The sequence below is a fragment of the Diplotaxodon limnothrissa genome, linkage group LG4, assembly GCF_057381915.1.
Source record: "Diplotaxodon limnothrissa isolate DT_005_m linkage group LG4, D_limnothrissa_male_GT1.1, whole genome shotgun sequence".
NCBI lineage: Eukaryota > Metazoa > Chordata > Actinopteri > Cichliformes > Cichlidae > Diplotaxodon > Diplotaxodon limnothrissa.
In genome coordinates this window covers 5,886,022-5,906,223 of record NC_140599.1, presented here as the reverse complement: position 1 = coordinate 5,906,223, position 20,202 = coordinate 5,886,022, and the positions used below count along the sequence as shown (strand labels likewise).

The 20,202-nt window shown below is 42.2% G+C and overlaps 1 protein-coding gene across 1 annotated transcript in view; it reads left to right on the top strand.

The window, feature by feature from the left end:
* Positions 1 to 20,202, top strand: part of LOC146633117 (carbonic anhydrase-related protein 10-like) — a 132,896-nt gene that overhangs the window by 97,194 nt on the left and 15,500 nt on the right. The window contains exon 4 of the mRNA XM_085352914.1: positions 13,437 to 13,622. Coding sequence (XP_085209040.1) covers positions 13,437 to 13,622 — 186 coding nt within the window. The remainder of the gene's footprint in view (positions 1 to 13,436; positions 13,623 to 20,202) is intronic.

Below are 20,202 nucleotides of genomic sequence, written 5' to 3'. Positions count from 1 at the left end.
TCCTTTGTGCATGCTAAAAAAAATGATACAGATATTTGTGCAAAGTTTAATGAGTTTACATCTCAGATACTATCTTGTGAAGTTAGACAGAAGGCAAGAAGGTCAGGAAAGATTTCCCATTGTCCTGCCATTTCATTTAGCCTCTTTCATCATTATAAACGGGCCCATCTGTGCACTACACCAGTGGAGTGGGGCAGTTTGTGATGGATCACAACAGTTTGAGTTTTACCAGTAAAGACTCATTATTATTATTATTATTATTATTATTATTATTATTATTATTATTATTATTATTATTATTATTATTCTGAATCACAATTTGGGAGTGCCCCAAAATCTACATCTTTTAAATCTAGAAAAATAGGATAACTTGTTTGAATATAAAGCATAGATGAAGCATAAAGTAAAGCATAGTAATTGTGAGGTGCAGTAGGAGAAGCCCCATGGCACTTCTAAAAACACCTATCCATGATTGCAGATGAGCTTCACCTGCAAGGACAAAATTGTAGAGAAAATCCTCAGCACGTTTTATGTGGGTAGACTGCACCTGTAAAGTCCTGATTTTGGAATTGTTAAAGAAGTAATGGTGAAATCTTCAGGAGTAATCAGCTATAAAAGTTTCTTCAGTTTCCTGAACATGTGATGAGGAGAGCGATCGCAGAAGAGTAAAGAAGGTGCAGGTAAAGACCAGACAAGAGAAATGTCAAGAGCACACGGAGTGGAAGGAGAAAACAAAAGAATAGACAGAAAGAAAGTGTTTTGGAGAACACGACTAGAGAGGAGGTTGGTAGAGATGAGAAAGGAAAAAACACGGGAACAGACTGGGAGATGAAGGAATAGAGTAGATGGAATTAGACAGAGGTGAGCAGGGGGTCATTCACACAGAGAATTAATCATTTTGACAGCCTATCTGTCTCCCTCTCTCTGCCATTTATACACACACATAAATCACATGCTTTCCCTCAGCCACTTAACCAATCCTTGCTGTAGAGTACTAACACACAATAAACTCGAGACTTTCAGTTCAGTAAACCTTCTGAGGTCTTTATACAGTCAAACAGATGACGAATAAAGAGAAACCCTTAGTCAGAGCTTTTGGACGTTTACATTTTTCAAAATAAATGATGAACATGTCATTTATATGCATTATGTTAGTCTTCTGTGCTGTTCCAGAATGTACTGAACTGTGACTTCTCAACCGACCTCACACAAAATTGTCAACTTTGTCTACTGGTATTAAATGATGGTGCATTGCCCCTGTTTGATAAACAGTATATTAGCAAACACAACCTGGTCTATAAAAAAAGGGACACTGTTTTTAAATGATCTTAAACCCAGTTTATCTGCTGTAAGCTTAGATTGGATTTACAGAAATATCTGTCCTGCCCTCTTTAGAGTCAGTGCAGGGTCCAAACTGGCGATTCCAGTGGGCTTGTCACTATGTTTAATGTATGTTTTTAGCATTAATTAATATGTTTAATGGGTATTTAATCCAGCTGCTGATTAAAGATGTGACCCTTGTCTCAAAGGAAAACCTTGACTTGACATAAATGATTTTCCTTCTTATTATGTAGTGCTATTATAGGCTGTCATCTATGTATCCAAGTGCTAAACTTTGCAGTTATACGTTTCTGTCGCAGCTCATTCACTGAGAAACACAATCTGGCCAAGGTGATACTGGACGTTGGCGATGGTCCTCTTTTAGATGTAGAGATGTAGTTAGATTGGCCATTGAATATGTTGGACTTTTATCAGCCTGGAGACTCAAGTTAAGTTGCCATTTCACCACCAACTTTTAACTTTGCTTTCACTCAGTGGTTAGTTTTGCTAATTCATTTGCTTTTGTAGTTTTAGGTGATAAATGGTTTGGTTAATGGTTTTGGTTAAAAAGTGCTTCATCGCTCCATTAATCCTCTACGTTGATATTTATTCAGTGCAAAAATTACTTTACAAATGTCTATATGTGATGAGTTGAGAGTGGAAGACCATTCTCACTATTGTCAGAACACTGTGGTTACAAGACAATAACAGTAACAGACTGAACTATATATAAGAAATAGCTCTAATATATACAAATAGCTTAATTATAAATATCCAGAATCTTACAGAGCTGAAACATGACTGTCATTGGCTGACGTGCCACAGCATAGATGTCAAAGGCACCTTGTTGGCTTCAATCTCCTTTACACCCACTTAGATCTCACTTAATACTGAGGACAAAAATAAATCAAAGAACATTTTTGTATGAAGTCCCAGTCCCAGCGTTTTCCTAATAAAGCCTTCCAGTAAAATACTGGCCAAATATATGGCAGTTCAATATAAGCCATGTGCAATATATGGAAATCAGAAAAATGGTGAAGTCAACATTTGCAGGAAAGCGCAGGAGTCACCTAAGCTAGCTATGTGCACCTTTCAAGAAAATGATTAGCAGAACCTAAGCAGCTCCGAGGTGTTCATGCTGATATTGTGACTGTTTTCCAACTTTGTTGTGAGAACACAGAACATGTAATTATAGATTGGATCAACAGTCATGATGTCTACTTCAGGGGAGAAAAAAAATGTGCGGAAAATTTGAGGGAATTCCAGTAAGCTTGCTTGAACAGCACGTTTGCATTTGATATGGTGGACAAATCAGCCAGTGGATCTTTATCCTTCTTCAACACAAATTAGCCTAAGAACTAAAATGTTACACCCTCCACTAAGTTGGACTCAGTACTTGTTATTTATGATCTTCCTTGAGTTTAAACATCTGCTAACATTAAAAAAGTAAATAGGCCAGTTTTCAGTAAGTGGGCTGAAATACCTTTGAGACCAAATGACCCAGAGACCACGAGAGATTCTACTGACCAGTAAACTTTCAACTGAAAGCTCTTGAGGCAGTTAAAGCTTTTCAAGGCCACAGATATTCAGCATGCAGGGTTTTCAGAGCACAGAACGGTAGAAATTGTAAAAAACGAGCAGTATTTGATCATCCTGATTGCAAAGAGAGGGTTATTTTGCAGTAGTACAGTCTTTCAGTATATGTTAAAGACTAATATCCATTTATTTAGAGATGAGGGTAAACTGGATGATGGTGAGGAACTTGTTTGGATGTGAAAAAGCACTGAAAAAGGTATAATCTTCAAAACTAATAAAGCAGATGTTGGTAGTCTCTCCCAGGCTGAAGGTTACATGGGCCATTGCTCCTCTTCTGATAGAAATCAATCAGATTAATGATTCCCTCACGAACCATTTCTATGAGAGCTACATAAAAGCACTGTTTAGATGTCCTGGGTCTTCTAATGAGCAAATAATTATTTCAACATGTATAGAATAAAGCAAGGCTTTATTAAAAACAAACTATTTCAAGGTTTCCAAGCTGCAGAATTAGTCTTTTTGCTTCTGTGTACTCATAAAGAGGCTTAACCACAGAACTCATTCAGTGATCTCCTTCAACTAAAAAATGGTGATGCTTTTATCAAAAGAAAAAACAACAACAACGGCTTCAGCGGTGCTTACAAACATTTAACGTTTAATTCAAAAATTATTTGTGAAAGGTGAACACACAAGGCTATAAATATGTAGCATGGAGATCAGGACAGATAAAATGATACAGACATACAGACTAAATGATAAAGACATCCGGCTTTCAAAATCTAGAGCTGAATAGTCAAAGCTTTTCCCGGGAGTCAGTTTGACCCCCTCCGGCAACAATTGCAGCAATGGCAAGTATGTCAATTCTTGTTTTTTCTAATAATGTGTTACATCTTTGTGTTTCAGGTTCAGTTTTAGGGGTCTTATTATTTTTAAAAATAATTTAAACTATTTTGTTAGAGGTCATAAAGGCAAATATATATTTTACTACTAGCGAACAATGGGTACAATAAAACACAATAACCAACACATCCAAATAGTTTTATTATTATAGAGCAAGAAGAGGTTAAAAATGAATTTTGTATTATGTGTTGTTTGAGTGATGCTAAAATAAGGAAGGTATAAAAAATAGAGTGCTCACTATCAAAAAGAGTGAACTGTCTAAATAAATACACAGTTAACTACAGTAACAGTTAACAGAATATGTACACATTATACAATTAAGTTGTTTTTGTGAAAGTTGAACGGTGACAGTCCATCACTCTGCCCAGCCCTGCCTCTTCCTCCACCAGACCTGCAGCTGCTGCAGTCTCTTTTTCCACCGTAAAATTTGCTCTGCTGCATCTGCAGCCCTTCACGTCCTCAGCTCTGCTTCTCAGGCCTGACTTGGCCGGTGTGCTTCACGAGTTACTCTTCAGTTGCTCGGATTAGTTTAGCACAGTCTGGTTCAGCTATGGGAATGAAACCCAGCTCAGTATTCCATCTCTGACCCATTCAGCCCTGTAATAATTATTCATATATCAGTCAGCTAGCTTTGGCTTATCAAATAGCAAACTTTATATCAAAATGTGCATAAATAATATGTGTTGCTGGGCAGCCAGGCCTGCCACAACTGTTGCATGCAAAATTTCCAATGGTGGTCATAACGACTCCTCTGGCAGTTCAAAGAATAAATTATGAATTGAAAAAAAAAAATTCAATAAATAAATGTTTTTTATTTCCATCTCATATAAACAAAAATTCAAGATTTATTAATATAACTTACTTTGAGAAAAGTTATAAAATAAGTGAAGATGCAGTTTATATATAATTGTTGCATAGCATCGAGCCCATTAAAAAAGTCTGATTAATAATTGTTCAAATAAATGAAAGTCTTTTTCTAGAGACATTTAAACAGCACTTTTGACTTTTTAGCCAAATCTCAACTTTGTTTCAGTGTTTGTAGTCACTGAGTTTTGAAGTGGAACAATTTCTAAAATTAGAGATTAGATGAAACTTTATTAATCCCTCGGGTGGGTTTCCTCCGGGAAATTCAGTGTATTTTCAATAAGCATGTGAAAACACAAATGGAATTTTTTATGGAATTCAGTGAACGAGCAAATCTAAAAACAATCAATGAACTGAATTGAAATAACTACCATGGCTCATAAAATTAAATCTAATTAAATGTATGCACAAACTTCTGAAACAATATAAGAACTTCCTCATCTGTAGATTTAGATTTTGAGGTCAGTTTTAACCACAATATTGACGTAAACTGAGTTACATAACTGTACTAAATTGATGGTTAACATTTTAATTTTGTAAAGTGGTGTAATACAAAGAAACACCTAAATCCAGTACTTCCATACTGGATTTTAAAAATGGTATAGTCATCGTTTGTTGAATGCTACGCTAGATTTGGAAGATAAAAAACACTTTGATGTTTTTACATCCACCACAGAAATTTTCATATGTAGACTGAAGAGTGCTTAATCTAAAAGCTGAACTTCTGATCTCAGATTTGAAACTGGCAAAGTTTAGAACTTTTATAACTGGATTTTCTTTTTAATCCAATATACCTTGCATAGCTGCACATTCTGCCTCCAGTTTCTAGACTCAAAATAGATGACTTGCCAAAAAAAAAATCGTGCTTTCATTTCTAGTACTGTGACTCACTGACTTTTAGGCTCACTGTAAACAATCACGCTATATAAATCTTTAAATGAGGAAGTGAAATTAACTTTGAAAATGTTTTTGTTGGAATTAGAGTACATCAAAGTTAACGGCTAATCACATTTCAGAGTTCACATTACAATAGACGAGATCAGGCTGCTGCAGATGAAGCAGTAAACATCTTTTCGAAGAAGTGTGGATTAGCCTGGTAAGAGATGCTCAGCCCTGCAGTGTTGTGGCTCTTTATCATATGCGCGTAGCAGAGATCCCTAAGGGAGAAAGTGGTTGGAAAATCACAGGCCTCTAGCAGCATAATGCTGTGAAAGAGCAAGGAAAGCAGAGCTTTCTACTTAGCGTTCTACAGCGTGATAATTAAGCCCATCGTGTCAACAGAGGGATAGCCAGAGAGCTTGTCTCTAATAGATACTGGCAGAGCAGAGGACTTAAATTAAAACCTCAGCCCTCACTATGTGCTTATTGGGTTACATGCATTATGTAGTGGCCTATTAGAGTCCAGGCCCAGGTGGACTTTTAAATATTAGCATTTCATTTCCCTTAGTGTTGCTCCGAGGAACTGAAGCTCTTCCTAACCCATTTCTTTATCTGCCCAAAAGTGTTTCACTGTCTCTCAAACTCTCCCTCCAACCCATTTTTCTCTGTCAATCATTGGTTTGGCTAATCAGTGCCCAACTCTGTCCATTTCCTTTTCCATCACAGTTTTCCTTTCTTTGTGTTAGTCCTGGTAATTCTAGCTTCCTTTGTCATTCTCTTGTTGGTTCTGTAATTGTTTGACTGAATGATTCCTAATTTTTCATCATCTCGTAATTATTTTTGAGGGGTTATGATGTATGTGGCTAATGGTATGCAACTTGCTCCCTCTTATAGAATTTCTTTTCACTAAAATGATAATCTGTGAATTTCTTATTTGTATTAAAGGCAACTTCAGGCCTTTTCAGATGCAAAATGGTATTAATGAAAAGTTTCAGTCTGGTTTTAAACCTCGCCACAGCACAGAGACAGCCTTACTTAGAGTTTTTAATGATCTTCTTTTAACTGTTGACTCTGGCTATTCCGTGGTTTTAGTTTTACTTGACTTGACTGTTGCTTTTGACACAGTTAACCACAACATTCTTTTATCAAGATTGGAACATGTTGTTGGTCTCAAAGGTACGGTTTTAACTTGGTTGAAATCCAACCTCTCAGAGAGGTCGTTCTCTGTTGCTATGGGGCAACACTACTCAGCTTCTGCCCCTATTTATTGTGGTGTGCTTCAAGGGTCCGTGCTCGGTCCTTCTCTTTTCTCTTTGTACATGTTGCCGTTGGGATTAATTTTGAGAAAATACAACATCTCTTTTCACTGTTATGCCGATGATATCCAGATTTATTCACCTCTGAAATCTGATGTGTCTGCTTCTTTGCAACCTCTGTTCAACTGTTTGCATGAAGTTAAAATTTGGTTATCACATAATTTTCTTACATTGAACGAGAATAAGACCGAAATCATGGTCTTTGGTAGTCACACTCCGCTAGACCAGTTAGCTGATGCCCTAGGCCCTCTCGCTAGCCATCTCTCGCTCACTGTAAGGAACCTTGGAGTGTTCCTGGATGGCTCTTTTAAACTTGAGAGACAAGTCTCCACTGTGGTAAAAAACAGCTTTTGCCAGTTGCGTCAGATATCTAAAGCAAAGCCGTTCCTTCCTTTAAAGCAGCGGTCCCCAACCCCCGGGCCTCGGACCGGTCCGTGATTCATTTGGTACCAGGCAGCGAGAGTTGAGGCTCAGGTGTGAGATGTATGGTTTTCAGGGTTTTTATTGGTTTTCAGCGTTATTTTGTTATCGTTTTTATCTTTAACTCGGTTTTCCTGGGTCTTTTCACGTGTGTTATGAATAAATCTTATTTTTTTCGGTACCGGTACTAGTTTTATTTTGTTGTATTTTTCCGCAACACCTTAAAGGCCGGTCCGTGAAAATATTGTCGGGCATAAACCGGTCCGTGGCGCAAAAAAGGTTGGGGACCGCTGCTTTAAAGGACCTTGAAAAGCTTATCCACGCATTTATCACATCCAGATTGGACTACTGTAACTCCCTCTACTCGGGCCTCCAACACTCTTCTCTTTACCGGCTTCAGTTAATTCAAAATGCAGCTGCGTGTCTTTTAACAGGTACGAGAATCTATGAACACATAGCCCCAATTTTAGCCATACTATATTGGCTCCCTGTTAAATATCGCATAGATTTTAAAATTCTTTTGTTCACTTTTAAAATTCTGAATAATTTAGCGCCCAGCTATCTCTCTGAACTACTCCACTTATACAATCCCGAACAGAGCACTTAGATCATCCAATCACATGCTCCTAGCACAACCTAGGTCTCGAATGAAGTCGAGAGGAGTGCAGGCCTTTGCAACCGTGGCACCCAGACTCTGGAATAACCTCCCTGTTCATGTCCGTACTGCAGAGTCTATCCAGTCTTTTAAATCACGTCTTAAAACTTATCTTTTTACTTTGGCCTTTGATTCTAACTAGTTGGCTGTTCTAGCTTATTGTGTTGTTATCTATTGTTTGTTGTCCTGTTTTATTGTTCGTTTTAATTGTCTCATGTTTTTACTGACTGTGAAGCACTATGGTCAATACTGTTGTTTTAATATGTGCTATATAAATACATTTTGATTTGATTTATACTCTCCCCAGTTCTCCACTGCAGCTTTCCATTCTTTCTCTTCTTGTACCGGGCTTATTTCCCACCAACTAGCCTAGTCATACTTGGTTAGTTGGTCCCTCAAACAGGCACAAAATGCTGTGGAACTAGAGAGAGGAGACGCCTTAACGCCCACTCACATTCTGGGCCATCTGACCTCAGGAAATCACAGTAGGGTGGGGCCAGGTTTCACAGTGAGCTCACCCGAAACCCTGACTGATTGTGACCCACACCCAATTTCACACCTTGGCTCAGGCAATTAGAGGATCATCAGGGGGTCCTTTTGTCCCTCTTTGGGGAGATATTCCCACTAGGTTTAAATCTGGGACTCCCCACCATTTGACCTTAGAACTGAAGAAGCTTCTCGGATGAGAGGTGAAACGTCTTCAAGTAACTTAAAGAAGTCCAGACGCTTTTCTTTGCAAGATCAGGGTCCAACTTTATATATCTGTTTAATTCAACCAAAGTTCTGATGTTTCACATGAATACCACTTCACTCAGAACATTTACCGATAATGAACCAAAAACTTTTAATTTTTTTCCTTTTCATCTCATTGTTAGTGGGGATTGAGCGTGCTCCGAGGTCCTCATTAAATTTCCTCTCCAGTGCCTTAACCATTCGACCATCGCATCTCTCTTTTTTCTGTTTCAGCTTACCAAACCATCTCCATTCTCTTCTCTTCGTTCCATTAGTTTTATTTCCAAAAATGCTCCCCCTTTCCGCTCATATTTCCATTTCCTACAAGTTCTCCTTTAAAATCTCTGTGTCACTTCATGTTATTTTTATCTTTAACCCCAACGCTTCTCCCTGTAAATACATTTGATGCAATCGTATGCTTGATGGAAACCACAAAAAGGCTTTGAAGATTTTCCTCATGCTGTTTTGATTTTCTAAGACCACACATCAAACAGCGGTAACCTGTTTGTGCAGAATTACTTGAAGTATGTTTGATTGGTTTTCATCAATCCAGTATAAGGAACTCCTACATGCATTTGGCAAGTCCCAGTTGCTGTGCAACAACACTATCGTCTAATGCAGATTTGTTAGAAGATGTGGAAGTGACTTGAGATCTTAGCTTGTCTGTCTGTACACACAGCCTCTCTGCTGTAACATCAGAGCACTCTGTGTCTTAAGGATTTTTCACCAACATACAAAGACAGAAAAAGTTGGTGAAGTCTGAAAGTTTCTGCATTTTTGGTTGATAACTTGGTCTTATCTTGATACTTTGAACCATCCATGTTCTACCACTTGTATAGGTCACAGCAACATAGTCAAAGCAGAGATGGTTAGATCGCACTCCTCTATCCTTTCTTGGGGATATGAAGGTGTTCCCAAGCCAGCCAAACAGATGTAATGTCTCTAGTGTGTTCTTGATCTGTCTGGGGGTCAGGCATGCCCTTTTTAGTTTGGATTCACCCACGAGGAATTACAGATATCGGAACCACTTTAATAGGCTCCTTTCATGGAAGACCATTTGCTCTACTCTGAGCTTTTCCCGAATCACTAAGCTCCTCACACTATCTATAAGGCTAAGCCCAGACACCGTTTGGAGAAAGCTCATTTCTGCCCCTTGTATCTTTGATCTTTGGGTTGCTACTCACCTTTACGCTCAGTTCTCTCTTTGCCTCAGTAGAGAGGTACAGTTTCCACCTCACTGCAGATGCTGCAGACTACTTGAAGGAGCATTTCCCACTTACTACAAGGTGTTTAGACAGATTAGACAAAGGGTAAAGTTATTTAGCAAGAATATAGCACTGTGGTTAGGGGGAGGAAAAGGTACTGTACACCAAAACTGAATCTCAAATTGGTTTGTTGTAAATTTGCAGCACACTATGCATGCTAAGCATAGCTAAAAAAAACATGCTAAAAAATCACCTGCCAGTAATTTTATTGTTACAGATCCACTATCCACTTTACTGCTGCTCTCTTTCCCCTCAGTAACTAGTTTGCTGCAGCCATAGCTATGCACTTTGTGACTGACAGTGACACTGTCACACTCCTGGAATAAACAAGGAATTAAAAGCTTTATGAAGACATTGTACAAAATAATGTCTGGGCAGCAGTCCAAGACCTGGAGCTTTGGAAAGGTTAATGCCACAGGACCAGAATCACACATGTAAACCAACAACAAAATGGTTGGAAAATCATTTTCAGCCTAGCTGTAGCATGACCTGATGAGGGTGGTTCAATTAAGACAACATGCTGGTGAACTGTGAAAATGTTTGGGCCAGTAGCCAACAGTCTGCTGATGTAACTCACACACCTTCTTATAAACAGGCCATTCTTCGACGTAGCTCGCTGAATTCAAATTGGAGATTTAAGATTAGACTATGCAAATTTTCCAGCACAATACTGGTACATGTGTAAATGAAAATGCATTTATCTTTATGCTTCCTGAACCTGTCGAGTGACGTAGAAGAGTGAAAATCATCCATTTTTAGATTCTAAATCCCTTCCGTGCTTTTCTTCAAGGATTAATGCTGTGAATAGATTCCAGGCTGGTGAGTAATTGTTTAATTTTATACTACCCCAGCAGTGGTGTGTCACAATTAAACTAAAGCTGAGTGCTTTCTCCTCATTTATTATATACAAACAGCGGTAATGAATATGTGATTGCTGCAGTGTCATATAATATGTATGATAAATATGGTTGGGAGTCGGGTAAAGAGCATTAATACTTTACGTGTTGCCAGGGGTGTTGTGAGGAGCTGACAACATACAGCTCTGGGGCTGTTTTAGCAACACGAAAAGCTGTTTTAATCCACACAAACATATTCGCTGTATTCTTCATACACAGAGGAAGGGATAAGGGCACCTAGCACGCACAAAATATAAAGGTTTGGTGACTGAGGCACTGTTAACCAGACAGAAAAAATATGCATCTCTGGACATTGGACACTTTTTGTAAAAGAATGATTTGAGGCTGAAGTGGCAGAAAGCAAGAAGAAAGTTTGGTTTGGAAGATTTTCTTCTCTGGTTTCAACAAAACTACAGAAATATTAACAAACATGTACAGAAATGTACCACAAGCACAAAGAAAATTACACACCAGTTTCATATTGTTAGTTGCATATTAATATTAATTTATTGTTGTTATTGTCATTGACTGTGTATCCCATTTAATTTAACAGTTTTTAAATTTTATTTAAATGTTATAATTCATTATTTAAATGACTTACTTTGTAGGCTTTTAGTGATTTTAGTTTGCCTTGTTTTCTATTAATTGCTCCACCTACTCTTGTAGTGATTTCTTGTGCTGCATTACAGGAGCCTTTGTGCCATAACTGTAGCAGGAGCTGCTACTTGCTAATCTGCCTTTGTAGATTAAGTCAATTTCTTTTAAATATACAAGACAGGATTTACTTTTTAATCATAATAGCCAATGGCGTCTTTAGGGTATCTGACTACTTCATCACTTCATCACATTCTCACAGCAGTAGTTGTTGTAGTTTCGTTACGTTTTTGGGGTTTGAGAAGTGGCTTAGTTTGTGTCTCCAGGTTAATTATAGATGACTTTTGACTAGGTGATTAGGTTATTTATTCTTTTTGTCCCCTTTCTGTGTTTTGTCCCTTAGCGTCTCCTTTGTGAAGTCAGTCATGTCTCCATGTTTGTTTAAACAGTCTTAGTCTCCGTCTTGGTTTTAGTTATGTTTCCTGTACGTTTTACTAAGAGATAAGTCTGTTGTCTCATGTGGTTTTTGTTCAGTTTAACTTGTCTCGTTAATTCTGATTTGCTCCCGCGGTGTTTTCCACTTGTTTTCCATCTTCCCACATTACCTGCTATGTATTTATTTTGTGTCCCCTTGTCCTCTTTCAAGTCGTTTTTCATGCTCTTTCCTTCTGTGCCCCTTGTGTTTTGTGTTTCTTCTGTAGTCTCTGAGCTTTTATATTTTAGATATATATATTATAGTAAAGTAACCTTTTGAGTGACCATCTGTCACTTGGATCCACTCCCTGCCTGCCAAACTGTGATAAAAGGCCTGGTATAGTAATGAGCAGCAGACCCCTGCTGGTGGTTATGATCAGTTGTGTTGTTGACATTTCAAGACTTATTATTACTTTGTGAAAAAAACCCAAACCTCAATCGCTGTCCTGATATCTGCTAACAACAAATAAGTTGCAAGTAGAAGGGGGTGGCTGTTTTCCAGGGTTAGCTTGACCCTTAAATGACAGGTGGTGGGGGATTACGCACTGGGGTCAATGGGATTATCCATGTTAAAAATACATAAGTGGTTTATTAACAGTTTCACTGAAAGAGTTAAGAGGTGGCATATGTTATACTCATGAAAGTAATAATAAAAGCAACACCCACATTAAAACTCCATAATGTTTTGCAGTTTATTGCCAGTGCTGTCATTATAATTTTAAGTAGTGCTGATTTTTGTGTTGTAAAAAAGTAGCAAATCATGTTGCAGGTTGTTGCATTGTCTTGCTTTTACAACATTTGACACTTTTCTAACATTACGACCGAAAAATCACGAGTGGATATAAACACAATAGAATTAAATCAACCCCAAAATATGGGTCATACCTGAACAATAAATATTACCACAAATAGTGAGTGCTGCCAATCTGTTTGCTTTCATAACAGATTAGTTTGAGACTGGGCAAATGCCAAGCCCATCACTGATGGAGCAGGAGGAGGATGCAGGTAACCCTGGTACTTATTACTGCCATAATGTATTTTTACAGCAGTCTTAATGTATTTTAGAAATGACTGTGTTTGATACAGTCGTGGATTTATGCATTCATTAATACAAGGTTCCATAATAATAATGTGTGTAATGCATTTTGTAATGTCATCCCTTTGCTGATTTTCTCAGCTTCTGTCAAGTTACACACAAAAACATGTGTCAAACAGATTAAACCAGAGATTTCAGGAAAGAGCCTGACAGACTTTTATGATATTCATTAACAAGCCATAAAAACTAGCACCTCTACTGTACTGTGTCTGTACAAAAAATCCTACCTACCACCTCATTACAATTCAGAGCACTGACTGGATCCTAGTAGCTCAAATGCAATTCAAGATTTGTTAATAACAAACCATGTATATCCATTAGCTTTGTGAATGGTGCCATTTAGGGCTTAAGACTCGTTATGTTGATCTACTTATTATTTTTCAGTCAGTTTCTACTCTGTTGTGTGCTCCCATCTAACAAAAATGTACTGGTGAAATGACAGCTATCATCTTATTATCTAATTATCCCCCTCTGACTGTTTCACTGTAGATGGGAGGCACCATGTACAACACTGGGAAGCATGTGTCCCTGCGGCCAGACAAAGCCCACCTGGTGAACATCTCTGGGGGCCCACTGGGATACAGCTACCGTCTGGAAGAGGTCCGTGTCCACTTTGGGAGTGAAGACTCTCAAGGTTCAGAGCACCTTCTTAATGGACAGGGCTTTCCTGGAGAGGTAAGAGACAAGACATGCAACCATGGTAAAGAAAAGAGAAAAATTACACTGCTTTAAGGTTTTAAAATTAGGTCAATACAACCTGAATTTTAGGCCAATACAGCCTGATTTTACACTGTGTTACTGTTTATTTAAACAAGATAAAAAGAAAAATATGTATTGAAGGACAAACAAGGCACACCACAGGATCTGATAGTTTGTAGAACCACTTTAGGGAACAATAAGTCGGAGTAATCATTGCGGAGGAATTTTGGCCCATTCCTTCTCACAACACTTCAGTTCTTCAAGGTTTGTGGTCATTTGTTTATACATAGCTCTCCTAAGATCCCACCACAATATTGCAGTATTGACTTTGCCTAGGGCATTGTAACACTATGATTCTTGTCTTTTTCAGTCATTTTCTTGTAGATTTGCTTATGTGCTTGGAATCATTATATGATGTAATTTTGGAAAAAGTTTACCTGTCGGACATAAGACCTCACATTAACTCTGGAGGTGTTCATGGTTTGATTGAACTTGCTGGAATGTCCACTTCTGGGAAGATTGGCAACTCTCTCGATTGTTCCATGTGAATAATCTTTTTCCCTGTATTTGTTTGGAAATGTTCCGCTAACGATTCCCAGACTGATGGGCAACACCTTTTTAGGATCATTGCTGATGTCTCATTGTTAGCATAAGTGATGGTTGTTACAAAGTAACTCATTACTGTTACTACAGTTTCCTTTAACTCTTGGACAGTAATGTGTTACATTACTGTCCAAGAGTAAGTAAATGGCCTGTGAATGGTAAATGGCCTGTATTTGTATAGCGCTTTACTAGTCCCTAAGGACCCCAAAGCGCTTTACATATCCAGTCATCCACCCATTCACACACACACATTCACACACTGGTGATGGCAAGCTACATTGTAGCCACAGCCACCCTGGGGCGCACTGACAAAGGCGAGGCTGCCGGACACTGGCACCACCGGGCCCTCTGACCACCACCAGTAGGCAATGGGTGAAGTGTCTTGCCCAAGGACACAACGACTGAGACTGTCAGAGCCGGGGCTCGAACCGGCAACCTTCTGATTACAAGGCGAACTGCCAACTCTTGAGCCACGATCGCCCCTAGTAATCATATTACAGTTACTAATTTGAAAAAAATACATTACTTACTTTTGTTGCCCAAGTTCAAAATCCACTTCATATCCACACTTGTGCAACAATATCTTGAACAGATTCCTTGGAGCCCAAAATGGCTGAGTTTGATGGAGGGAGATATGCACATTACTCTTTATAATTTATTGCTTGAAAGGACAAGATGTAAACTGTGCCCTGGTCAGAAGCAACTCCCCACTGCTGCAAACACGACTTCCGATCTCTCCAAGCACTTACACTAACACTAAGCTGGTATCAAAGAGTCCCACAGCAGGAGCGAGAGTGACACTCAGACGGTGTATGGTGACCCCAAGCAAGCAACCAAAGCTTGTTTTCAGCAGGTAACCAAAGCAGAGATGAACAGGCCGGTGGCATCATACATAGTGGAGGAAATATTTTATGATGGGATGGCCATCTTTCAGAAAGCTATTTAGCAAATGACCAAAAACAGGAAAAAGACCAGTCTCAGACAGGAAAAGTTTCTCCAGATGTATCGACTAGCAATGGAAACCGAGTTAAAGAAAACATTTCAGAGCTCTGCATGTTTGTCTACGACTGTTGACATTTGGACTTGCCACAATAAAAGCTTCCTGTGACTGGATTAACACGAATAACTTTCACTATGACAAAGCTGCAACTGTCTGCAAGCAACTGAAAGAACGACACACATACGATGTTATAGCTAGTGAAATTGAACTGATTCATTCAGTTTATGGATTGTCACGCAAAGACACGGCAACTGTCACTGACAATGGAACAAATTTTTTTGAAGGCTTTCAAGATGTATGAGCCCACAGCATCAGGTTCTGATGAAGAGGATGAAGAACAAGCTGTGACATTCACAGATGTTGGAAACGTGCGCTCCACTGACACTGACCAAGGACATTTTTCTCTCCCCCTTTACCTGAGATACACACTAAACTTAATTTCAAGTAATGATGTTGACAAATGGCTTACAGCAAACACATATCAGAGTCCATATCAGTGTACAGAAGTGCAACAGGAAAATACTCTGGCCTTTGGACTGGATAAAAACTCACTGTGCCGACAACAACGAGATGGAAATCAGATGTCATGATGCCCCATCCTACGTTACAGACATTCCCACGCAAGCTTTGAACAATCTCTGTAGCCGACTAGCCGTTGACTCCATCAATGTGTATTGGTTCCTTTACTAACATTGCTGATAAAACCACTCACTGTGGCTTTGGACATTTTCCGAGGTGAGGATAGCTTATGGCAGCTTCCAACTCTGGAAATCTCTAAGACACTGATGCTGCAAAGTGGGCTCTACAGATGACACCTGGTCTGCCTGAAGCCAATGTCCAGGTGTGCCTACTGTTATATGAACTATAAAAGCTATAACTGATAGGATTGTTTAACTGATTTTGCAGTTTCAGTCTAGAATTCAGACTACTATCCCTTTATTGTATTGTTTCCTTATTAAAGGGATCATGTGTCTCAGTGATAATGCAGAACATGTCTCTCCTGTCTGCCTGTCGCACTTTGCACCTGTCAACTTGTTAAACATATGTTCTTTGTGTTTTCTCCTAGTACTTGTGTAAATGCTGTAAAATGTAAATATACTGCTTTAGTGAAATATGCCTATAAATAAAGAATATAAGATTGTAGGCCTGTATGCAGTCGACTTGCATCTTTGTAATTTACACTTTGAAGTTTGCATGAGTTTCCATTAAAAGTGATGTTATCACACCTCTTAGATGCAGGGTTGTTCTATAGCTATCTTATTGTACGACACACAGGTAACGCTATCAGATGTTTCTATAAGCAGAAAAACTAAAAAATTAAACTGAACTCAACCACTAGTGTGTTAGTGTTTACATCTTGATGCATTCTCAATCATCCAGGTAAGTAAATCTCCAAAAGTTGATTCTGTTCATCTGGACATAGCGCTTTCAGTGGGAGAAACGTTTCATCACTCATCCAAGTGACGTCTTCAGTCTCAGCTGACTGCAGGTTTCAATCTTATAAACAGTACATTTGCATAATGACTGAAACCAGCCCACTGAAGGAACAATGGGCTGTGAGGTCAGTTCCTTAATCTTAATTATGCAAATTCTCATGACCACTGATCAACAACCACTGACCAAAACCCACTGATCAAAGCCCACTGATCAATGGCCATGAGTACCATTCACAGAGAGTTGGGGAATGGCTGCAATCACAGCATTGTAAGATGGTGACAGATGTACCCTTAGGCCCCCTCCTCGATTCAGAGATGGTCTTTCCTTTTTCACGTAAATGGCCTCCTTGACTCCGCACTCAAACCAGCGTTCCTCCCTGTCCAGGATGTTACATCCTCATCCTTGAAAGAGTGTCCACTGGCCTGTAGGTGTAAATAGACTGCAGAGTCCTGGCCTGACGAGGTAGCTCTTCTGTGTTGTGCCACCCGCTTCGCCAGAGGTTGTTTGGTACCCCGATGTATAAATCCTGGCAATCCTCCTGGCACTTAACAGCGTACACTATGTTACTCTGTTTGTGTCGGGGCACCCGATCCTTGAGGTGGACCAATTTTTGGCGCAGCGTGTTTTGGGGTTTAAAAGCCACAGAGACCCGGTGTTTAGAAAAAAAGCGTCTCAACTGCTCCGATACTCCTGACACATACAGGATCACTACAGGTTTTTGCATAGTCAGCGGTTTTCCTTCTCTCTTGGATCGACTGGAGCTTTCTTTTGGCGCCTTCCCAGCTTTGACAAAAGTCCAGCTGGGATAACCACATTTACTCAGGGCCTTCTTGATGTGATGTTCTGTTTATAGGATTGGGGAAACCTGCAGTCAGCTGAGACTGAAGAAGTCACTTGGATGAGTGATGAAACGTTTCTCCCACTGAAAACGCTACGCTCAGATGAACAGAATCAACTTTTGGAGAGTTAGTGTTTACACATTGTGGCGGAGGCGTGGCCCCGGGCGCAGCTGCAGGGGAGGAGTGGAGCGGAAGGCTCAACGGGGCGGCGCTGCGAGGCCGGTAAGAACAGCTGATATTGTTTATGGACTGATGATGGTCTGCTCCGCTGTGTTTATAGTGAGACGAGGAGGAGCGGCCAAGGGAGATCAGCTGGGCTCGAGCTGTCAGACGGTGCGACTGAGTCAGCTGTCAAAATACAAATATATCAATAAATGTGGAAGTTGGCTATACCTGCCTGTGTGTGCGTGTGTCTGTGCTTGGTGTACTCCACAAGTGGTGCCGAAACCCAGGAAAGTGCCGGTGGGGAAATGTCCGACCCACAGGCCACGCCACCCGCCCAGCCTCTGCAATTCTTGGCGCAGATGCTGGCGCAGATGCTGGCGGAGATGGCGACGATGAGCCGGGATCAGGCGGCCGACCAGCGTGCCCACCTGGCCGCGCTGCGGGAGCAGACGGACCGACAGACGCAAGTTCTGGAACGGCTGGTCGGGGCCGCTGCCACGCCGAAGCCCTCGCCGCTGTCGGTGTCGGTGCCCCGGATGGGGGACGGGGACGACCCACAAGTTTTTTTGGAGACCTTCCGTGCCACGGCGGAGGCTTGCCAATGGCCGCGGGAGGAGTGGGCTCCGCGGCTGCTCCCCCTGCTGTCTGGGGAGGCACAAACAGCGGCCCTGAGTCTGCCTCCGGCGTCGAGGAGCAGCTTCCCGGATGTGAGCCGGGCGGTGGTGGACAGGCTGGGGCTCACCGCCGAAGACCATCGCCGGCGGTTCCGGGCCTGTCGGCTGGCTACAACGGACCGACCATTCGCCTGGGCCCGGCAGCTGCGCGACGCGGCGGTGCGCTGGCTGCAACTGGGAGCATCGGAGGGCGAGACGAAGCTGGTGGACAAGGTGGTGCTGGAGCAGTTCACGGAGGGATTGCCAGCGGAGACGGCGAGATGGGTCCGGTGCCACCGGCCCGCAAGCCTGGAGGTAGCGGTGACGCTAGCGGAAGACCACCTTGCCGCTGGAGCAGGGGAACCCGGGGACGCCGGACGGAGGCCGAACAAACAGGCCCCAGTGCCGGCCCCGAGACGCCGTGTGCCGGCACCAGGGCAGGCAGAGCGGCTGCCGGCGCTGAGCCCCACTAACCCTTTCGCGGCGTTGGTGCCGTCCAGGGTAGCCGAGCCAAGTGGAGCCGCCCCCGAGCCACGGAGGGCCGCACAGACGCCGGGGCCGGAGTGTTGGAAGTGCGGGCAGCCGGGGCACCTGAGGAGGGATTGTCCGCTTATGGAAGTGGGGCAGGTGTTTCGCGTTGCTGGCGCCCCAGCACCCTCCCCCGGTCCAGGAGGGACATACAGTATTCCGGTAAGGACTCGAGGGGGTATACGCCAGGCGTTGGTGGACACGGGCTGCACGCAGACCCTCGTACACCAAAGCTTGGTTCGCCCCGGGGCATTGCTGGAGGCAGAATGGGTGGAGGTGAGGTGTGTGCATGGTGATGTTCACAGGTATCCCATTGTGCCGCTGCTGTTAAAATATAAGGGCAAAACACATAGAGTAACGGCGGCGGTTAGCCCGCGCCTGTCGCACCCCCTGATTCTGGGTACCAATTGGCCGGGGTTTCATCAGCTACTGGGGCAGTACGCGGGGGTGCGATCACGACCGGAAGCGGGGTGTAGCGTGTGCGCGGCATTCAGCGGTGACGCGGGGTCGTCCGACACCGACTCCGGGGGGGAGGAGCTGGCGGGTCCCTCACGGGACGTCCCGCCGGCCCCGGAAGTGTCCCCCATGGGTGATTTCCCACTGGAGCAGTCTCGTGACGACACCCTACGCTCAGCCTTTGACCAAGTGATGGCTATTGATGGTCACGTGGTGCGCCCTGAGGCCGCGCAGACCTACCTGCGTTTCGTCTTATTAAACGACCGATTATATCGAGTGAGTCGTGACACTCAGAGGAAACACACACCCAGTTGTTGGTGCCGCAGGGCCGCCGGGAAACGCTTTTCCAGGCGGCCCACTATAACCCCATGGCAGGGCATATGGGCTATGAGAAAACTCTGGAGCGAATAACGGCCCGATTTTATTGGCCGGGCATCCGAGCGGATGTGCGCCGCTGGTGCGCGTCTTGCCCGGACTGCCAACTTGTTAACCAGCCGGCCATACCGAAGGCGCCGCTGCGCCCTCTCCCCCTCATTGAGGTCCCGTTTGAGCGCATCGGCATGGACCTCATCGGGCCGTTTCACCGGAGTGCACGCGGCTACCGCTTTGTGTTAGTCCTGGTGGATTACGCAACGCGGTACCCGGAAGCAGTTCCGCTGCGCACCATCTCTGCAAAGAGTGTGGCGCAGGCACTGTTTCAGGTCATCTCCCGAGTCGGAATCCCGAAAGAGATACTGACTGACCAGGGCACGTCGTTTATGTCTCGTACACTGCGGGAACTGTACGAATTACTGGGCATTAAATCTATTCGGACCAGCGTCTACCACCCTCAGACTGACGGGCTGGTGGAGCGGCTGAATAAGACTTTAAAGTCC